At 44.3% G+C, this 17,500-nt stretch overlaps 2 protein-coding genes across 4 annotated transcripts in view; both read right to left on the bottom strand.

Annotated features, from left to right (window-relative positions):
• LOC121694785 (tryptophan 5-hydroxylase 1-like) overlaps positions 1-12,238 on the bottom strand; it is a 20,074-nt gene extending 7,836 nt beyond the window's left edge. Inside the window, exons 1-3 of one of the 2 annotated variants that reach the window (XM_042075123.1) lie at positions 11,924-12,238; positions 609-740; positions 1-160 (exon numbers count right to left, since the gene is read on the bottom strand). The exon at positions 1-160 is cut by the window's left edge and continues 9 nt beyond it. In XM_042075123.1, coding sequence (XP_041931057.1) covers positions 1-160; positions 609-740; positions 11,924-11,977 — 346 coding nt within the window. In that variant the 5' untranslated portion in view covers positions 11,978-12,238. Of the gene's footprint in view, positions 161-608; positions 741-2,097; positions 2,257-11,923 lie in introns of those variants that run through there. The other variant, XM_042075122.1, reaches the window with a different exon arrangement.
• A 3,949-nt stretch (positions 12,239-16,187) lies between these two features.
• Positions 16,188-17,500, bottom strand: part of mns1 (meiosis-specific nuclear structural 1) — a 9,057-nt gene continuing 7,744 nt past the window's right edge. For both annotated transcript variants that reach the window (XM_042075215.1, XM_042075216.1), the window contains one exon: positions 16,188-16,511. In XM_042075215.1, the coding sequence (XP_041931149.1) occupies positions 16,398-16,511 (114 nt within the window). In that variant the 3' untranslated portion in view covers positions 16,188-16,397. The remainder of the gene's footprint in view (positions 16,512-17,500) is intronic.

Below are 17,500 nucleotides of genomic sequence, written 5' to 3'. Positions count from 1 at the left end.
GCAGGCTGATGTTCTCTTTGAGGTCCATATCAGGCAGGTTCATATGCTTCTGCAGGAGCTGAATGACCTCTCTAAGCTGCTGGTGGTCGCTGTCGCAGTCCACAAACACCTCAAACTCAGAGTTGCGCCGCTTACGAGCTTCGATGTTGAAGTGACTTTCCTATAGAGCAAACACGCAAGGAAATTTATTTTTCCATCATTTCCTTTTCAGGGAATCAATCAATCAATCAACCAACCAATCAATCAATCAATGAATGCATCAATCAATCAAATTGCTGAATTGATCAAACCTATCTATCTATCTAATTGTTAAAATCGACGGAACTATCTTTGTTCTATGTTAATCTTGGTAATAATGCTACATGATGTTGTATGTGCTGTTTGTTGTACCTGGAAAAGCTATGTGATGTGTGTTTGTTGTACCTAGAAAAGCTATGTAATGTGTGTTTGTTGTACCTGGGAAAGCTATGTGATGTTGTGTGTTTGTTGTACCTGGGAAAGCTATGTGATGTTGTGTGTTTGTTGTACCTGGGAAAGCTATGTGATGTGTGTTTGTTGTACCTGGACGTGCTACATCATGTTGTATGTATGTTGTGTGTATGTTGTACCTGGAAGAGCTTGAGAGCCTTCACCAGGCCTCCGACCTCATTCTTCAGAGAGAACAGAATGGCAGCATGGCCCTTCCTGGGTGATGACAGTTTCTTGTTTTCTTCGATCTTGCTGAAGTTGGCCTTGTTAATCTGTACACAGAATACATCAGATTACCAGAAGAGAATGTACTGCAGTTACTATATAACTAGACCCGCAAAATCTATGATTATTATAGAGATTATAATTGATTTACACATTATTATTGTTGTTTTGTTGTTGTTATTGTTTTTGTTGTAGTTGCTATTGTTGTTGTTGTTGTTGTTGTTATTGTTGCTGTTGTTATGCAGCACAGAATGAGGCGGGCAGGATGGATGTTATTTCTACACTAAGAAAAACACATACAGCCTGCTTTGGAAATCCCTGAACATTACCTGGAAAAATAACCAATATGGCTTCTGTTTAGACTGAGTGTGGTTAAGGACATTTCTAATGTGTAACATGTGTATGTAAAAAAGTGAAAAAACAAAGACAATTTGATAGAGACAGTTTGCAGTTGTGACGATTTCTAACAGCCCTGATGTTCAGTATTCAAAAATAGAACACCTAGAACACCTTATTGGAGAACACCCGAAACACTGTAAATTCGTTGCAACCTGGCAAATTCATATCCTGACTCATGGTGTTAATGAAAAAAAGACCAAGGCAAATATTGTCACTTGCATTTTGATTAGTGTGGTGACAGTTTGATTGCATTTTTATGCTCCAGCACCAGAGTAGTTTAAACAGTTTAATCACTCTTAGGTTTGCTCTGTAGTGTAATTAGCTGCAGTTGGCTGTCAGTGAGAACTTTATTATTTCCTGTTTAAGCAGTACAAATATATACAGAAATATAAAAATGCCTGAGAGAGAGGCTTAACACACCATTAGTAAAAACACATCAGGTGTTTAAATACTACAAAATAAGAACATTGGCAGGTGTTACAGCCTCAAGTAAAACCATACACAGAGCCCACAGAACAGTTTCATATTTTAAAAACAACCTGAGAGAGAGAGAGAGAGAGAGAGAGAGAGAGAGAGAGAAAAGTGTAGACATCCAGGCATTTCAAAAATAGAGACCACTAATATGTACACCTTTTGTCAAACCAATCTAACAACCAAGAGCAATGGGTGGAGTTATCGGGAAAAGCCCTGCTGGAACCTTCCAGATATGAAGTAACTTTTATTTGGTAAGGAATAATGTTGGACAAAAACACAAATGATCTGCCTGTAACAGCATTTTGATACCCATGCCACATGTACAGTATTATAAAATAAGTCTTATAAAATAAGAAAGAACTACAGAAGTTGAATTATTTCCATAATCTGAAAGTCGACATTTACACCTGTTGACGACACTCACACAAAACAAGTTTAGACTGATGATAATCGATTAGCCGATTTCGCAAAACCAAAATTGTCGCATTTTCTCAGTTGACAATCTAACAAGACAGTAAGTAAGCGACTCACCTCATAGTTAAGTTGTTTTTCCTCGTAACATGTTTTCACTGAGTCGAAAGACCTACCACGGCGCGGTCCACCAGTTTTGGAGTACATATCAAAGTTCATGAGTATTTATACGTGTGCTTCGGGCAGATGCTTGTCTCACGGTCCACGTTATTGCGTTAACTCTCCGGGCTCAATGCGCGCTTCTATTTATTAACCGGAGGCTGACGAAGGAGGAGAAAGCACGGGTGGATTAGGGGAGGGGGGAGAAGGGTGTGAGCAGAGGAGAACCACCCTGGCACTGTGCGCAATTTGCGCACAACAGAGAAAGATAAAGCAGATCAAACGGAAAATGACGAATGTTATGAGCTGTTGTTTTAGAGTGACAACGAATGACACGCAGTTTTTCCAATTACGTGCAGTCTGAGAATTTCATGAAAGAATGTTTGATGTTGGCTACAGCTCAGTTATTTTAGTTATTTCATAATTCGAGTATTATTTAATTGCATTTTAAATTCAGTCAAATGACTGGTTCAAATTCACTGACATGGGCCCAGAATAGGAATGTTTTGTAAAGAATAATTTATTACGAGGTGGATCTCACTATGAAAATCCAGAACTGAACTTTTCACTAAAATCCAGAAAATGGACACATGTTTGTCCAGAGGGACAAAAAGAATTCTGACTGTGAGTGGGTCTGTATCCGTAATCCCATACGTAAGGTCTCCTACATCACCTCAATGGTGCCTATAGATCCAATACTTTTTGACTGTGAGTGGGTCTGTATCCATAATCCCATACGTAAGGTCTCCTACATCACACCGATGGTGCCTATAGAGATCCAATACTTTATGTGACATATTTGCATTTTCATGTTTGCACAATTGCACTTCAACTTGTGGTTGCAATTTGGACATCAGTCTGATTTTGGTTTTGTAGGCCTAGTAACCCAAGGCTCTAGTACAAAGATATCAATCCATGATGTGGAATTTCACTGTGGTTGTGCATACAAATATGGCTGTGTGCCAGTAAACCTCTCTGTACACAACTACTATAGACTGCATTTGGAGAACAGGATTATGTAGCCCTGACCGTTAACATGGGCTTGTGTTCCTGGTAAATCATGGCCCAGTACAGTGTAAATACTCCCTGTGCCAGGAAGCTCAAGATGCCCACAGTGTAAATGGGGCAAATTATTGATTTAGAAATACATGCACGCACCAGTGACCTCAGTGGTATACTGTATAGGTAAAATGCCCCAGAGAGCTACGTCAGTGGTACATATGGAAAATGCCCCAGAGAGCTACGTCAGTGGTACATATGGAAAATGCAGCATAGAGCTACGTCAGTGGTACATATGGAAAATGCCCCAGAGAGCTACGTCAGTGGTACATATGGAAAATGCCCCAGAGAGCTACGTCAGTGGTACATATGGAAAATGCCCCAGAGAGCTACGTCAGTGGTATGTAGGAAAAGTGACACCACTTACTGTTTCTTTCCCTAATATGACAGTCGGAGCATGAAGCAGCCAAAAAGTTCCAAACATTGGTGTCAGTCAATGAAATATGATGTTTGTTTGAATAGCTATGCAAAACTTTGACATTTTTTAAATGAGAATAATAGAAGTGTCATACTTAATGGGCTACAATGGAATACACACTCACAAACACAAACACACACACACACACACACACACACCATGTAAGGCACTGTAACTGACTGACACACTGCCGACTGACTAACCTACACACCATATAATAACACTTTAGATGCAACTACAGAGCTCCTGAATTCATATGTATAGGGAAAAATATGCAAGAAAAACTACTGAACTAAAACTAGTCACATTACAAAACTAAACCCCTAAATTTCACCCCTCATAAATGCCTTATTTTTGACCTTAAACCCCTTCTATAATTAAATATAAGAAAAGCCTACTGAGTTTATCTCTTTCTTTCCCCCCTTAATCAAGGAATCCCTGAATTAACACCTTCAAATAAAATTAAGCTATACTTAAATTGTCCTTAATTACCCCCTTATGACAACAAATAAAGGGAACCCCTGACTTAACACCTTAAATGTAAGATTAAGGAGTTTTTCTCACACCTTTAAATGGTATTTTAATGTTAAATTAAGGGCCTGTTTTACAAATTAAAGGCCCCTTAATATAAATTAGGTGGTTTGGTATGTGTACAGGGGTAGTTTAAGGTAAATTTGAGTACATCACGTTTCGTAGTGTCACGGTGACGTCACCTGGGTAATGAAATATCAAGATAGGCAAACACAAACTTTCAGATACATTGTGGTAATGAGAGAGGGGGGGGGGGGGGTCATCTGTGCTGTGCTGTGCTGTGCTGCGCAGTGTAATGTAGTGGGGATGTGTGCTGGATCCACTACAAGAACAGCCACAATACTGCCCGTTTGTTTTGAAAGTGTTGGAGAACTTCAGCACCACGGCGAGCAGACAGCTCCCGTGGGCCGGCCAGGGTCCTGACCCGCTGCCAGGCTTGAACAGTGAACCAGTGTGCCGCTGCGCGGACGGAATACAATGGCCACCACAGACCTTGGTGATTGTTTTGTTAAGGCGTTCCTCTTATCCTCCCCTCATTCGCTCGCGCTGAAAGCGCGCTTTTTTTCCGCAGCACGTCTCCTCTTGGTTCAGCGAGTTTCATGTTTCTAGAGAAGCGTGGCCTCGCGCTACTGGATTTACATTGTGGCCGCGATATGATTAGTCGGTGCTGATGGACAATGAAAAGGGCGCCCTTCCAGTGCTTAACCCCCCGGCCCCCGTCCACTTCCTCCTCACCTAAAAAACTTCATCATACCTGAATAACACAGTGACATCAGCTGGCGGGCAGAGGAGCTGGCGTCACGTTCCACTGTTGGGCGGCTGGAAACCAATAAAAACGCGTCTATGAACTCTGCTATGGTTAATAACGGACTGGCAGGTATGAGCAATGGTTGCGTTTACGAGATCACACCGGCAATAATTACCATGAAAGCGCGAAATAATGAGCTGCACTCATAAAAGTAGCCCCAACGTATGACTAATTTTCTTTTCTATTCCGCGGTTCTCACGCAAATTCCCCACTCTTAATTGGCGTATTGTCCCCACCTCCTACTGTTCGGGGCTTCACAGGAGAGGGAAAACGTGGGTATCCCCGCAGTTAGCTTACTGTATGACCCTTCCTCCCCCTATTAAAATGTCTAATTAGTGTTAGTTTAGATCATGGAACCTCTGGCATACCATCGGGTGCCAGCAAACAGATTCAAACAAATTAGTTTGTGTAGTTACCAACATTAAGCATCCCTAAGCCAATGTTTCCAGGTGTTATATAGCATATTATATTGCAGAGCATAATATCTAGTTATAAACATTGTATAGTATATCCAAATTGAGAGAGTGACAGTTTAAACTCCCATTGTTCCCATTGCTTTGCCTTCACAGTGCTCAGTGGACAGTAAGCTCTTTAAAACTGGTAAACTGGTTTTGACCCACAGTATGAGGAAACTCTTCTGGGAATCTCCCGTTGGGCCGCAGACTCATTAAGACTGGACCCCACCACAGAGGCTAGATATTCATTAATCACACACACTTTTACCCGCTATGACACACAACAAAGAATGCACCAAACCGCCAAGCCACCTTCCTTCCTGAGGGCAATGGAACACTGACCAGGACCACTGACCACCACCATCCGGAGCCAACGGAACATTCTAGAACCAACATTCAGAGTTCCCATAGGATTCTTTAGTAGACAGGTGATGATTTGAGTGGTAAAGCCAGTGGTAGTTTTTCACTGTGTGTGGTTGTGATGAGGCTGGTTTGCATGCAGGTCTAGCAGAGTCTGAGGGGAAGGAAATGGGCTCAGAACACACTGACAGTGATAAACCCTGACAGGGCTGTAGAGCACATGGACACACTCGCCAGCGTCATCACTGCCAATTACAACCGCAGAGAGAGAGAGAGAGAGAGACAGACCCGGTTGGCTTGATTTTATGATCCCCCAGCTTTGACAAATGGCTCTAATTTCAGCCCGCCTCGTTAGCATCCGGGCTAAAATAGCTGTTAACTGTTGATTGGAGCCAGGATGATCCCCATGCAGTTGAGTTAAATCTGCACCCTTAAGTTGCGTCTAATTGCACCTCCTCCTCTCTAATGTTATCTTGTAAGAGGGCAGTGAGTGATGGTTCCTCGGAACCCTGAAATCAAATAAAAACAGAGGCTGGCCTCCACACACCACTCACAGCTTCAGAAGAGAGCCTCCCCAACTACACGTGCGGACCACGTCTGGGCCGAGATTGAGCAGCATCTGGACCGGATCGGTCAGAAAGTCACGAGAAGTAAATGAAGTCACCTCAAAGAGAGAGAACAGCGGCTAACGCTTACTCCATAAAGCTACCTGCATCAGACTCAGTCATCTCAGAGAGAACAGCAGCTAACGCTAACTCCATGAAGCTAGCTGCATCAGACTCAGTCATCTCAGAGAGAGAGAGAGAGAACAGCAGCTAACGCTAACTCCATGAAGCTACCTGCGTCAGACTCAGTCCTCTCAGAGAAAGAGAACAGCAGCTAACGCTAACTCCATGAAGCTAGCTGCATCAGACTCAGTCATCTCAGAGAGAGAGAGAGAGAACAGCAGCTAACGCTAACTCCATGAAGCTACCTGCGTCAGACTCAGTCCTCTCAGAGAAAGAGAACAGCAGCTAACGCTAACTTCATGAAGCTAGCTGCCTACGCCTGATCAGGGCCGGTGTCCAGTGGCATTGTGGCCACAGAAGTGAGGTGACCATGAGCCACATATCTGCACCTTGTGTACGTTTTAAAACAATCCTTCTAAAGTCTTTGAATATGCCCAATATAAGATAATATAAGTGTGTCTTTTTGGGGGGGAAAGGACTCTCTTATTGTGCCCACCCAAACATGTGGCCTGCACCACACCACCCCCCTGCCCTGCCGTGTCTTTGGCTTTCACAAGATCAGACAAAAGCAGGACTCTGCCGTCTACGCTCACAAAAAGCTCACGATGTGAGACGTCTCAGCCCTCACGGTGCTGGTCTCTGCTCGCCCTGTCTGGTCACTCCTCACAAGTGGCCATAGTATCGGAGAGATGGGAACCGCTGCTGCCAGGAGGATGCGTTTGGGTTTAGGTCTGCATTGCTCGCTCATGCAGAAACCTGTCAGAGGACATCAGCTCAGAGCCCCTTGCCCATGGACGGATGGCTAAAGATGGAGACGGACGAGTTCGCTAACACCCCAAACGCCCCCAGCACTGCTGCCACCCGCCAGGCAGGGGGAGGGTGGGTGAGAGAGGTGGGGATGGGGGTAGGGGACTCCCTCTTCCCTACAACGAACTCTGTGAGCATAGTCTCCATCACACAGATGCAAGGCAGGTTTTTGTCCAGCCGCACGTTAGAGAAGCCTCTTTGCACGTGATTTCTTCTCTTCGCCACATACACCTCATGTGAGCACATGTGCACACACACACAGACCATTACTTGCTACACACACACAAACACACATACACACACACTGTGCTGATGTTGTCATTCTAGCCCTCAGGGGGCCTGAGTCCGGCAGAGAGGATGCTAGCAGAAATGTTAACAACCATTCTCACACATACACACACACATACACACACACACACACACGCACACACCTTGCGCTTCCTGTTGGTCTTCAGCTAATCTCAATATTTGTAGAGGCGATAAGGCACAAGCGTGAGGTGCTGCTCAACCTATCATGCTAATAATTTCCTATTGATGGCCATTCAGCTTTATCTCTGCAGCCACTGTTAGCATTACACAACTCAGGACAGGTGTGTTGTTATAAATCCTCTGACTCACAGAGATGCTGACAACTTATTTTGAAATCACCAGAGGCAACAGGTCCTGGTGGGGGTCAGCAATGACCTCTTCTACACCTGAGTGTAAAGACACCAACTGATTTGGGAACTAGAGATTGAGAATGTGTCGTCATCATGGCATTTCCCATTGGTGAACGCAAAGCATTTTGGGGATCCGCTGCAATCCATGCCCATGTAAACCAATGTAAACGGCCAAATGTACCCATAATCTTGGTCACATGTCTTACCAATCTCTATTAAAGGCCACAAAGTTTGTGTGTGTGTGTGAGTGTGTGTGTGTGTGTGGTGGACTTGTAGGAATTGTAGTGAAGTGCATGGAAAGTCCTATATGCATTTCCAAATCTACCCTTTCTTTTTGAGACTGGCATCTGTCAACGACAAGCAAACAAACACCCCTGCGGGCACCAGGCGAGTCTCTAGAGTGAACACACACGGGAGGAGGAGGTCCTGCTCCTGCGTCTGCTCCTAGCGTCTGCACTGCTCCTAGCGTGTGCACTGCTCCTAGAGTGTGTTCTGCTCCTAGAGTGTGTTCTGCTCCTAGCGTCTGCACTGCTCCTAGCATCTGCACTGCTCCTAGCATCTGCACTGCTCCTAGCGTGTGTTCTGCTCCTAGCGTGTGCACTGCTCTTAGCGTGTGTTCTGCTCCTAGCGTCTGCACTGCTCCTAGCGTGTGTTCTGCTCCTAGCGTGTGCACTGCTCCTAGCGTGTGTTCTGCTCCTAGCGTCTGCACTGCTCCTAGCGTGTGTTCTGCTCCTAGCGTGTGCACTGCTCCTAGCGTGTGCTCCTAGCGTGTGCACTGCTCCTGCATCTGCACTGCTACTGCGTCTGCTCCTAGCGTGTGCATTGCTCCTGCATCTGCTCCTAGCGTGTGCACTGCCTGGATGGGCGTTCACTGCCGATGGTCCTGCTCATAAACGTGCACTCTGCATGCGGGTAGGGTGGCTGGCGGTTAATTGGGGCATGCTGTGACGTATGCAGATGCCATGCCACGTGCGTCTGAATGCCATGGACGCAGTGCTGTGTTAGTTGGGTCGGTGGGCACAAAGCACACGTGGGGGGAGAATCAACACTGACTGGCACGACACACACGACTAGCATGTGGCATGCAAGTATGACCTCAACATGGCCTACAAAACACTCAAGGGGACTTCCTGTGTGTGTGTGTGTGTGTGTGTGTGTGTGTGTGTGTGTTGCAGAAACTGAGTGTTTAAGACAGTATATTTGTGTGAGCTGTTTGTGTTTGACTTCCAGTAATAAGTGCTTGAGAGAGCTCTTTCTCTCTGCTGTTTGCGTTTGTGTGAAACTTCCATGTGCGTATGTATGTGTGTGTGTGTGTGTGTGTGTGTGTGTGTGTGTGTGTGCACCTGCTTGGGAGTTTATTTTTGATGAATTGTTGTTATGTTATTAGAGCAGTGCCTCCAGGCTGTGGAAGTCTATAACAAGCTTCATTCAAAGCCATGCTTGTCTTCGCCCACATTGGCATTTCCCCAAGCTTTTCTCAGAACACAGGTAAGAGCAGCATGACTCATTCACCAGCAAAGAGACAGACTGATATGGAAGCTGATGTTTATCATATGTTGCTATCAACATAAATCACCCCTTTAGAAGTATGTCAAATTATTCTGAAAGTTGAGGTGGCCAGCAATTTAAGTTCAGCTGATGATGACATTTTTCATGACACATAGTTCAGCTGATGATGACATGAGTTTTCAATCGACTCCAGAAGATTGTTTCACCCATAGGACCTTTCTGTTAGTATGCTAAGGAGCTACACAAATCGAGCCTGGTAACCCAAACTCATTCATGAGGTGAATAGAGTCTGGTTACTCGTGGTTAGGAAACATTTCCAACATTCGCACCGCAATGGGCTTAGAATTTGGGCTAACTTTGAAATCATTGGTCCAGCCTAACCAATCACATTGAACAGGGGTTCATAGCGTCACTACTGACATGCCCATGTAGCTATATATGTAGCTTCAACATATATACATTTCTTTTTTTAAATCCTGTGGCAAAAATATTAGCTGACACTCTCAGACAGAAGAGGAGAGGAGTTAAGAGGAGTTGAGAAGAGAGGAGAGGAGCGGACAGAAGAGGAGAGGAGAGGAGCGGAGAGGAGAGGAGTTAACAGGAGTTGAGAGGAGTTGAGAGAAGAGGACCAGACAGAAGAGGAGAGCAGCGGAGAGGAGAGGAGCAGAGAGGAAAGGAGAGGAGAGGAGGGGAGAGGAGAGGAGAGAGGAGAGGAGAGGAGAAGAGAGGAGGGGAGAGAAGAGAAGAGAAGAGGAGAGGAGAGGACAGGAGCGGAGAGGAGAGGAGAGGAGAGGAGAGAAGAGGAGGGGAGAGGAGAGGAGAGGAGAGGAGAGGAGCGGAGAGGAGAGGAGAGGAGAAGAGAGGAGTGGAGAGAAGAGAAGAGAAGAGGAGAGGAGAGGACAGGAGCGGAGAGGAGAGGAGAGGAGAGGAGAGGAGAGGACCAGACAGAAGAGGAGAGGAGCAGAGAGGAGAAGAGTTGAGAGGAGAGGAGCAGCTGGTTTTTGCCACCTCTGGTCACAGCGAGCACACCTGTCACCACATCCTCCATACACACACACACACACACACACACACACACACACATACACACATACATACACGCAAACACACACACACACACACACAACCACCCACCCCCACACACAGCTGATCATTTCAACAGTGTTGACAGAAGATAGAGAGATGTGCAGACAGGAAATGAGCTACACGGCCTGATTAGCTGAGAACCAAAGACCCTGCTGCTGCTGCTGCTGCTGCCCATAAAGCGTGTGTCTGTGTACGCCTGCATCTGGACGCTGTATCCACAGCCCGCTCCAAGCCCCTGCACACGCAATGGCAAAAAGAATGAATACACACACACACACACACACACACACACACACACACACACACACACACACACACACACACACACACACAGACATAATGGCCTGTAAGACAGATTTAATTACAAAGAGAGACAGAGTGAGTTGGAATGGAGAGTGAATGGGACAGGAAGAAGAGATGAAAGGAGCGAATGGGAGAGAGGAGAGAAGAGGAGAGGAGAGGAGAGGAGAGGAGAGGAGTGGAGAGGAGAGGACAGGAGCGGAGTGGAGAGGAGAGGAGAGGAGAGGAGAGAAGAGGAGAGGAGAGGAGAGGAGATGAGAGGAGAAGAGAGGAGAGGAGAGGAGAGGAGAGGAAAGGAGAAGAGAGGAGAAGAGGGGGGTGAGAGGAGAAGAGAGGAGAGGAGAGGAGAGGAGAAGAGAGGAGAGGAGATGAGAGGAGAGGAGAGGAAAGGAGAAGAGAGGAGAAGAGGGGGGTGAGAGGAGAAGAGAGGAGAGGAGAGGGGAGTGAGAGGAGAGAAGAGGAGAGGAGAAGAGAGGAGATGAGAGGAGAAGAGAGGAGAGGAGAGGAGAGGAGAAGAGAGGAGAGGAGATGAGAGGAGAGGAGAGGAAAGGAGAAGAGAGGAGAAGAGGGGGGTGAGAGGAGAAGAGAGGAGAGGAGAGGGGAGTGAGAGGAGAGGAGAGGAGAGGGGGGATAGAAGAGAGGAGAAGAGAGAGGAGTAAAGAGGAGAGAGGGGTGAGAGAGTGAAAAGAGGTGGGAATGGAGAGAAAGAGGAAGGAGGAGAGAGGACTGGGCCAGGACAGGTGTGGTCAGTCGGGACAGGAGGACAATAATAGGACACACGCACATGACTTTGGTTAGAGCTTCCTGAAGGTAAACTAAAGAAAATTAAAGAACACTCCCCAACACACACACACACACACCACTCTGACTCTATTATAATGTGTGCACACACACACACACACACACACAGGCACACACACAGCGTCTCTCCAAGACAAGGTATCCATCTCCCGCGGCATACGCAGGTAGTCACGACCTCTCAGCGCCGGAAATGTTTGATTGACAGCTGCGAGGATGCTCAGTGGCTCCAGTGGTGCGAGGGGCGTCAGACGAGATTAGAGTCCTACCTGACTGACAGCCGTTATCCTGCTCGCGGCCCTACGTGGAGGAGCTACCGTCATAGCGCAGACCTTTACCACTGCCGCTGCCGGCCATTCTGGCTGAAATCTGGCACGAAGAGAAGTATAGACAGAGAAGAAGAGGGCCAAGACATCTCACGTCTGCATGGACGTCACGTGCGCCAGAGAACGATAAGCTTGAGTTATATTCATAACAACCCTTTTTTTTACAGCAACGAAATCACCTTAAATGATCTTTTTTTTTCAACATAAAATTTGATGATTATTCTTTGAGTGGCCCTAGATATATCAACATGATGAATGACCGGCTGTTATCTCCTTGCAAAATAGATATGAGGAGTACGGTCACACATATGTGATTAGAACGTTCGCGAAGCGAGAGTTCCGCACTATGATGTGACAATTACCCTCAGGGATTCTCCGTGTAAACTGTATAAAGAACACTGAAACTATAGACTTTTCGCATAGAATTCTAGAAGGAGCCAGGAAAAGAATTCACTCCTCCACAGAATGAAGCTGCTGTACTTTGTAGGGTTTGGTGAAGGCAGACAAGTTCTTGAGGAGTGAAGAGAATGTTACGTAATCAGTATAAGTATATTAAGTATATTTAAGCATAAGTATAGGCTAAAGTTGTTCCAAAGTTTACCAAAAACATTTGTTTGAGTATGGGTAAGCAAATAACCATGTGGTTGCGTGAGTGGGTTGGTGTGAGAGAGGGAGTGTGTTGTGTGTGTCAAGGGCATAGGTTTGCGTATGGACTCTAGGGTCATGTCCATACCAATATTTTGGGAATTACAAAATTGGCCCTATCAATATTTTAGGGAACTTATTCGTATTAATTTTGTTGTGAAGTCTTATTCATTCGAACGTGTCCTCATACATCTCCAGGGCAACCAGTTTATGTCCTATACCAAAGTGAGACAAAGCCTTTGCCCCTGGTGTGTGTGAGCAACCTACATGTTACTCATCTTGCACTGTCATCTTCCTGAATCTCAATATTCTGATCACAATAAGTCTGGGCAAAGTAAGTCACCACTAGTCAGAGGCTACGTTCATTGTTCATCACCAAAAGTATTGGACTTGCCAAAATATTTGTCAGTATTTACACTACATTTAAACAACAAAAATACACATCTATAAAGTAATTTGGTACAACATACTCAGCCATTTTCTTCAAACCAATAAAATACAAATGATAAAATATTATTTTGTATTTGAAATACGCAAATTAAATGTATCATAAATACTGCCCAAATACTGCCCATGCCTGGGTGTCCTGTAACAGTGCTATTGATCACTGCACACTCTGCACGTAGGAACTATAAGCTGCTTTAGTTGAGTCAAAGATTCTATAACCGTCTCTGGTTGAGTCTCTGATCATAATTAACAGCAACATCAAGCTTCAATGATATTACAAAATAACATCACTTCCTATGAGCCAATACGTTAGTATAGGTTTCTAGCAGTGAAACATGCCTGACTGAAAATATTTTTTTTATTGGCGAGAAGCTTTAGTACTGTATGTCCAGTCAGCTCTCATTTCAATAGAGAAGGAAAGCTTACCTTCCACACTAGGATTCTCCACCTGCATCATGGAATGACCTCTGTGTGTGTGTGTGTGTGTGTGTGTGTGTGTGTGTGTGTGTGTGTGTGTGTCTTACCTCCTTGCACGATTTCCCCAGCTTTCCTATCTATTTGACCAATACTAATGTGTGTCGCTGGCATCAGATGCCGATGTCCTGATGTGGAATCAGATGTTATTTCCCAGACTTTAGGCAGGTACCTCTATGCACGCCACGCCCATTCCTGTACACCCACAGGTATTACCAAGATGGTATGTTATGTTAGTCTTAGTTGTTATGCAATGCATAAATACCTATGAAGACACATCTTTGTGTTGAATAGTTCAGATCACACACACACACACAAATAATCAATGAGCATGGCTTGAGTTGCATGTTCCTACAATGACTGCATTCCTTCTGTAGTTATCTACAACCCCAAATCAGAAAAAGTTGGGACGTTGTGTAAAATGCTAATAAAAACAGAATGGAATAATCTGTAAATCTTGTAAACTCATATTTAGTTGCAAAAAGGACACAGACAACATATCAAATGTTGAAACTAACAAATTTGACTATTTCATGGAAAATATATGTTAATTTTGCAACACTTTTCAAAAAAAGTTTGGATAGGGGTAACAAAATGCTGGAAAAGTTGTGTAATGATAAAGAAAACAAAAGGAGGAATATTTCACCGGTTGTGCCATCACTCGTGTAAAAGTAGTATTGCCAAATTTCTTGCCAAGCCCAATGTGTGTGTTGTATTTATTATATCAGAGACAATTCATTCGAAATTCACATTACTGTAAGGAGAGTAACTTGTGTCCGTGTCTGCAGGCTATTATATATGAGATGTGCATATAGGATGTAAGTCAGGATGCTTGCTATTTGATTAGTTAAAATAAATATTGAAAAATGAAACAATGAAACAATCTGTCTTGGATCACAGAGGAGTGTCAAGTAATATTAATTTCTGGTGAGTACTGAGAAGCAAACATGATAACCGGTGGCTGTAGAAGGAACTAGGCTATGTAAAAGTGTGCCAATAGTTGCGTAGCCTGTTACTCATTTGTCATTAAAAACCAACAGTGAATTAATTTAATTTCATTGCCCAGGTTACAGACACAGACTTGAGAGATGCAAGTCAGCAGATCAGCTATTATTATTTGTTGACATCAAACCTGAAGAGGAACACAACACGTTTACCCAACTGCTGATCCCACAGTTTACTTGCATGTTGTTTTTTCTAATGCCCATACAGTTCTGCTTCATCTTCTCATCAACAATATAACAATATCTTGATGCAAGGGGGAGGCGAGGGGCCTTGATTCCTTTGTGGGGGCCCTACGCAACGTGCGTAGTATAGGGTGGTCAGGCTCTGATTAAGTCATTATGCTGTTACTGACCGCTGACAATTTAAGGTAGGCTATGCTCTGTAGGCAGTGTTGTGCAAGTGCATACTTCACAAGAGCTACAGGGATGTAGGAAGTTTTGTGAGAGGGGGTGCAGATCATAAACGGGTGGGTCCGGGGGAATTGTTTAAATTCTGGCTGTTGAATACACCATTTTAACGCCGTTTGGGAGGGACAGAAATACCATAGGCTATCAGAGCAAGCAGGGCCCATCTTCTGTCTGACGTGAACATTGGCTAAAAACTAGTATTGCCAGGCAATACTACAATGAAATGTAGTGTTTCCGTGGCAATACTGGTTGACAGCGTCCATGTGTCTTACATAAAATTAGGGAAACTGTCAACATGTATACATGGGCCAACCACATAACCGGTTTCATATATTCCAATTGGATGATCATGTTAATTTGCCTACTGATGTTTAAAGTTAAAATTATTTCAAAGGGAACGTGCCAGAACAACAATACGCAGGAACATTACCCAGCAACATTGCTCAGAATACAGGCACACATTTTAAACTACAAAAATACGCAGCCATTTTATTCAACCCAATAAAATACAAATGGCAAAATACTGAATTGTTTATGAAATACATAAATCATAAATACTGCCCATCCCTGTGGCCAACCCTCATAGCAGATTGCGTTCATGACTGGACACTTGACGGTTGTGTACTCTGTTTGGATAGTGTGTGTTTATCCCATTGTGCACAAAGGGAGTAATGTTATATAAGATTATGCATATTTACAGTAGTTTATTCCAAAGGGTGGACTAGTGTGTGTGTGTGTGTGTGTGTGTGTGGAGAGATGACTCCATGCCTGTTAAACCCTGTCTTACACACTGTGCTTATACAACATTTCCACAGGTAAGAACTTACTGTAGGGTTCAGGGGGAGGACACGTTACCATGTAACACCCACCAGCCTACACACTGCTGCGTTAACAACACCCCCCCCCCCCCCCCCCCCCACCAGCCTACACACTGCTGCGTTAACAACACCCCCCCCCCCCCCCCCCCCCCACCAGCCTACACACTGCTGCGTTAACAACACCCCCCAACCAGCCTACACACTGCTGCGTTAACAACACAACCCCCCCCCCCCCCATTTTATGATGCTGTACAGTGCTTTCACCCGAGCTGCTTATGGTTTTTACTGAACTGCACTGGAAAATGTTGCAAAAACAATGATGAAGAAATGAGAGATTATAACTAACAAAACCTTGATTGGCCATTGACGATATGGAGGACGTGTGAAGCAAAGTAAAATGGATGTAATACATTTGGGAATTTTAATTGAATCTTTATTTAAATTGCTTATTTTTTTGGTACTGGAAGTAACCTATATGGATATTTCATTGCAAAATTCTGATACAAAGCAAAATGCACACATTTGCATGATGAAAAGATAAGTTGTATTAAGGACACAAAATGTAAAAGTACAGTCACATTTGCACATGAGCACCCTCCAGTGGTGGAATATGAGAAGTGCTTATTGATCCTCCTCTCCCCAGCCATCATCAGAGAAGATGTCTGCCTGACGTTTCTGGAAGTTATTCTTGAAATCCTCATCAAAGTGTTCCAGGTCATCCTCCCTGAATATGCCCTGGACACACGCACACGCACACCACACCACACACACACACACACACACACACACACACACACAAGCACCTGTGACTGGGCTTGCATTTCCACAACCTGTCACAAGAAATACTCCCCACCCATGCAGTTTAGTTAAAGCAACACCAAAGAACTTCCCTCTGTCGCACGCATGCTATTTGTTTATCCAGCATTTTTGGCAAATAAGATGTCCACAGACAAGGTAGAATATTATGCACGATTTATGAAAGTAGCCTACGATGTATTGCGACATCAGAAGCAAGTCAAATTTGTAGTTTCTTATGTCTCATTCCATTGAACTACAGATCCGCTACCCGAGCTGGCAAACTTACACAGTGCGGTTAAAGCCGATAGAGGCCCGCAAAGCAAATGCAGAAGTGCCGTTCACCCTGTTACGAGTTGATGAACGACTGAAACGATTTTGGAAATATTATTTTAAGGTACAAAAAAACTCTTTGGTGTTGCTTTAAGGATTGTGGAATGTGCAATAGTACACGTCATATTCATTGACATTTTTTAAATAGTCACTCTTGCACTTCAGACTGTCTGCAAGTTTGAGCCAGCAGATCAAACTTCACCATCAATGGGAACGTGCAGTTCAATTTACAAAAATAAAAATGCCTTATTTTGATTCCATCAATGTTTTGACTGTTTTAGGCTATATGTAGATATGTATCCTACGTGGTAGACCCGCTGGTTAGTGTTCCACCGTAGCAGGGACTATAGTAACAGTTTGAAATAAATACTTATTTAACAGCTTTAACTATCCAAATGAAATAACAAAAAAATTTAATTAACTTAATATTTAACATGTTGTTAACAGTAGAATAAGCGGGATAATGGACGCACTACGAGGTTGAACGGCCACTCCGCTGCGTGTCATGGCAACAACCTCGAACGTGCGTTTATTTTCAGATAATCTAATGGAGTGAGATGGGATCTGGAAAGGACCACGGGGCGGGAATCAAATCT

The sequence above is a fragment of the Alosa sapidissima genome, chromosome 20 (genome assembly GCF_018492685.1).
Source record: "Alosa sapidissima isolate fAloSap1 chromosome 20, fAloSap1.pri, whole genome shotgun sequence".
NCBI lineage: Eukaryota > Metazoa > Chordata > Actinopteri > Clupeiformes > Clupeidae > Alosa > Alosa sapidissima.
Note: the sequence above shows the minus strand (reverse complement) of the source record. Positions and strands in the feature narration are given on the sequence as shown.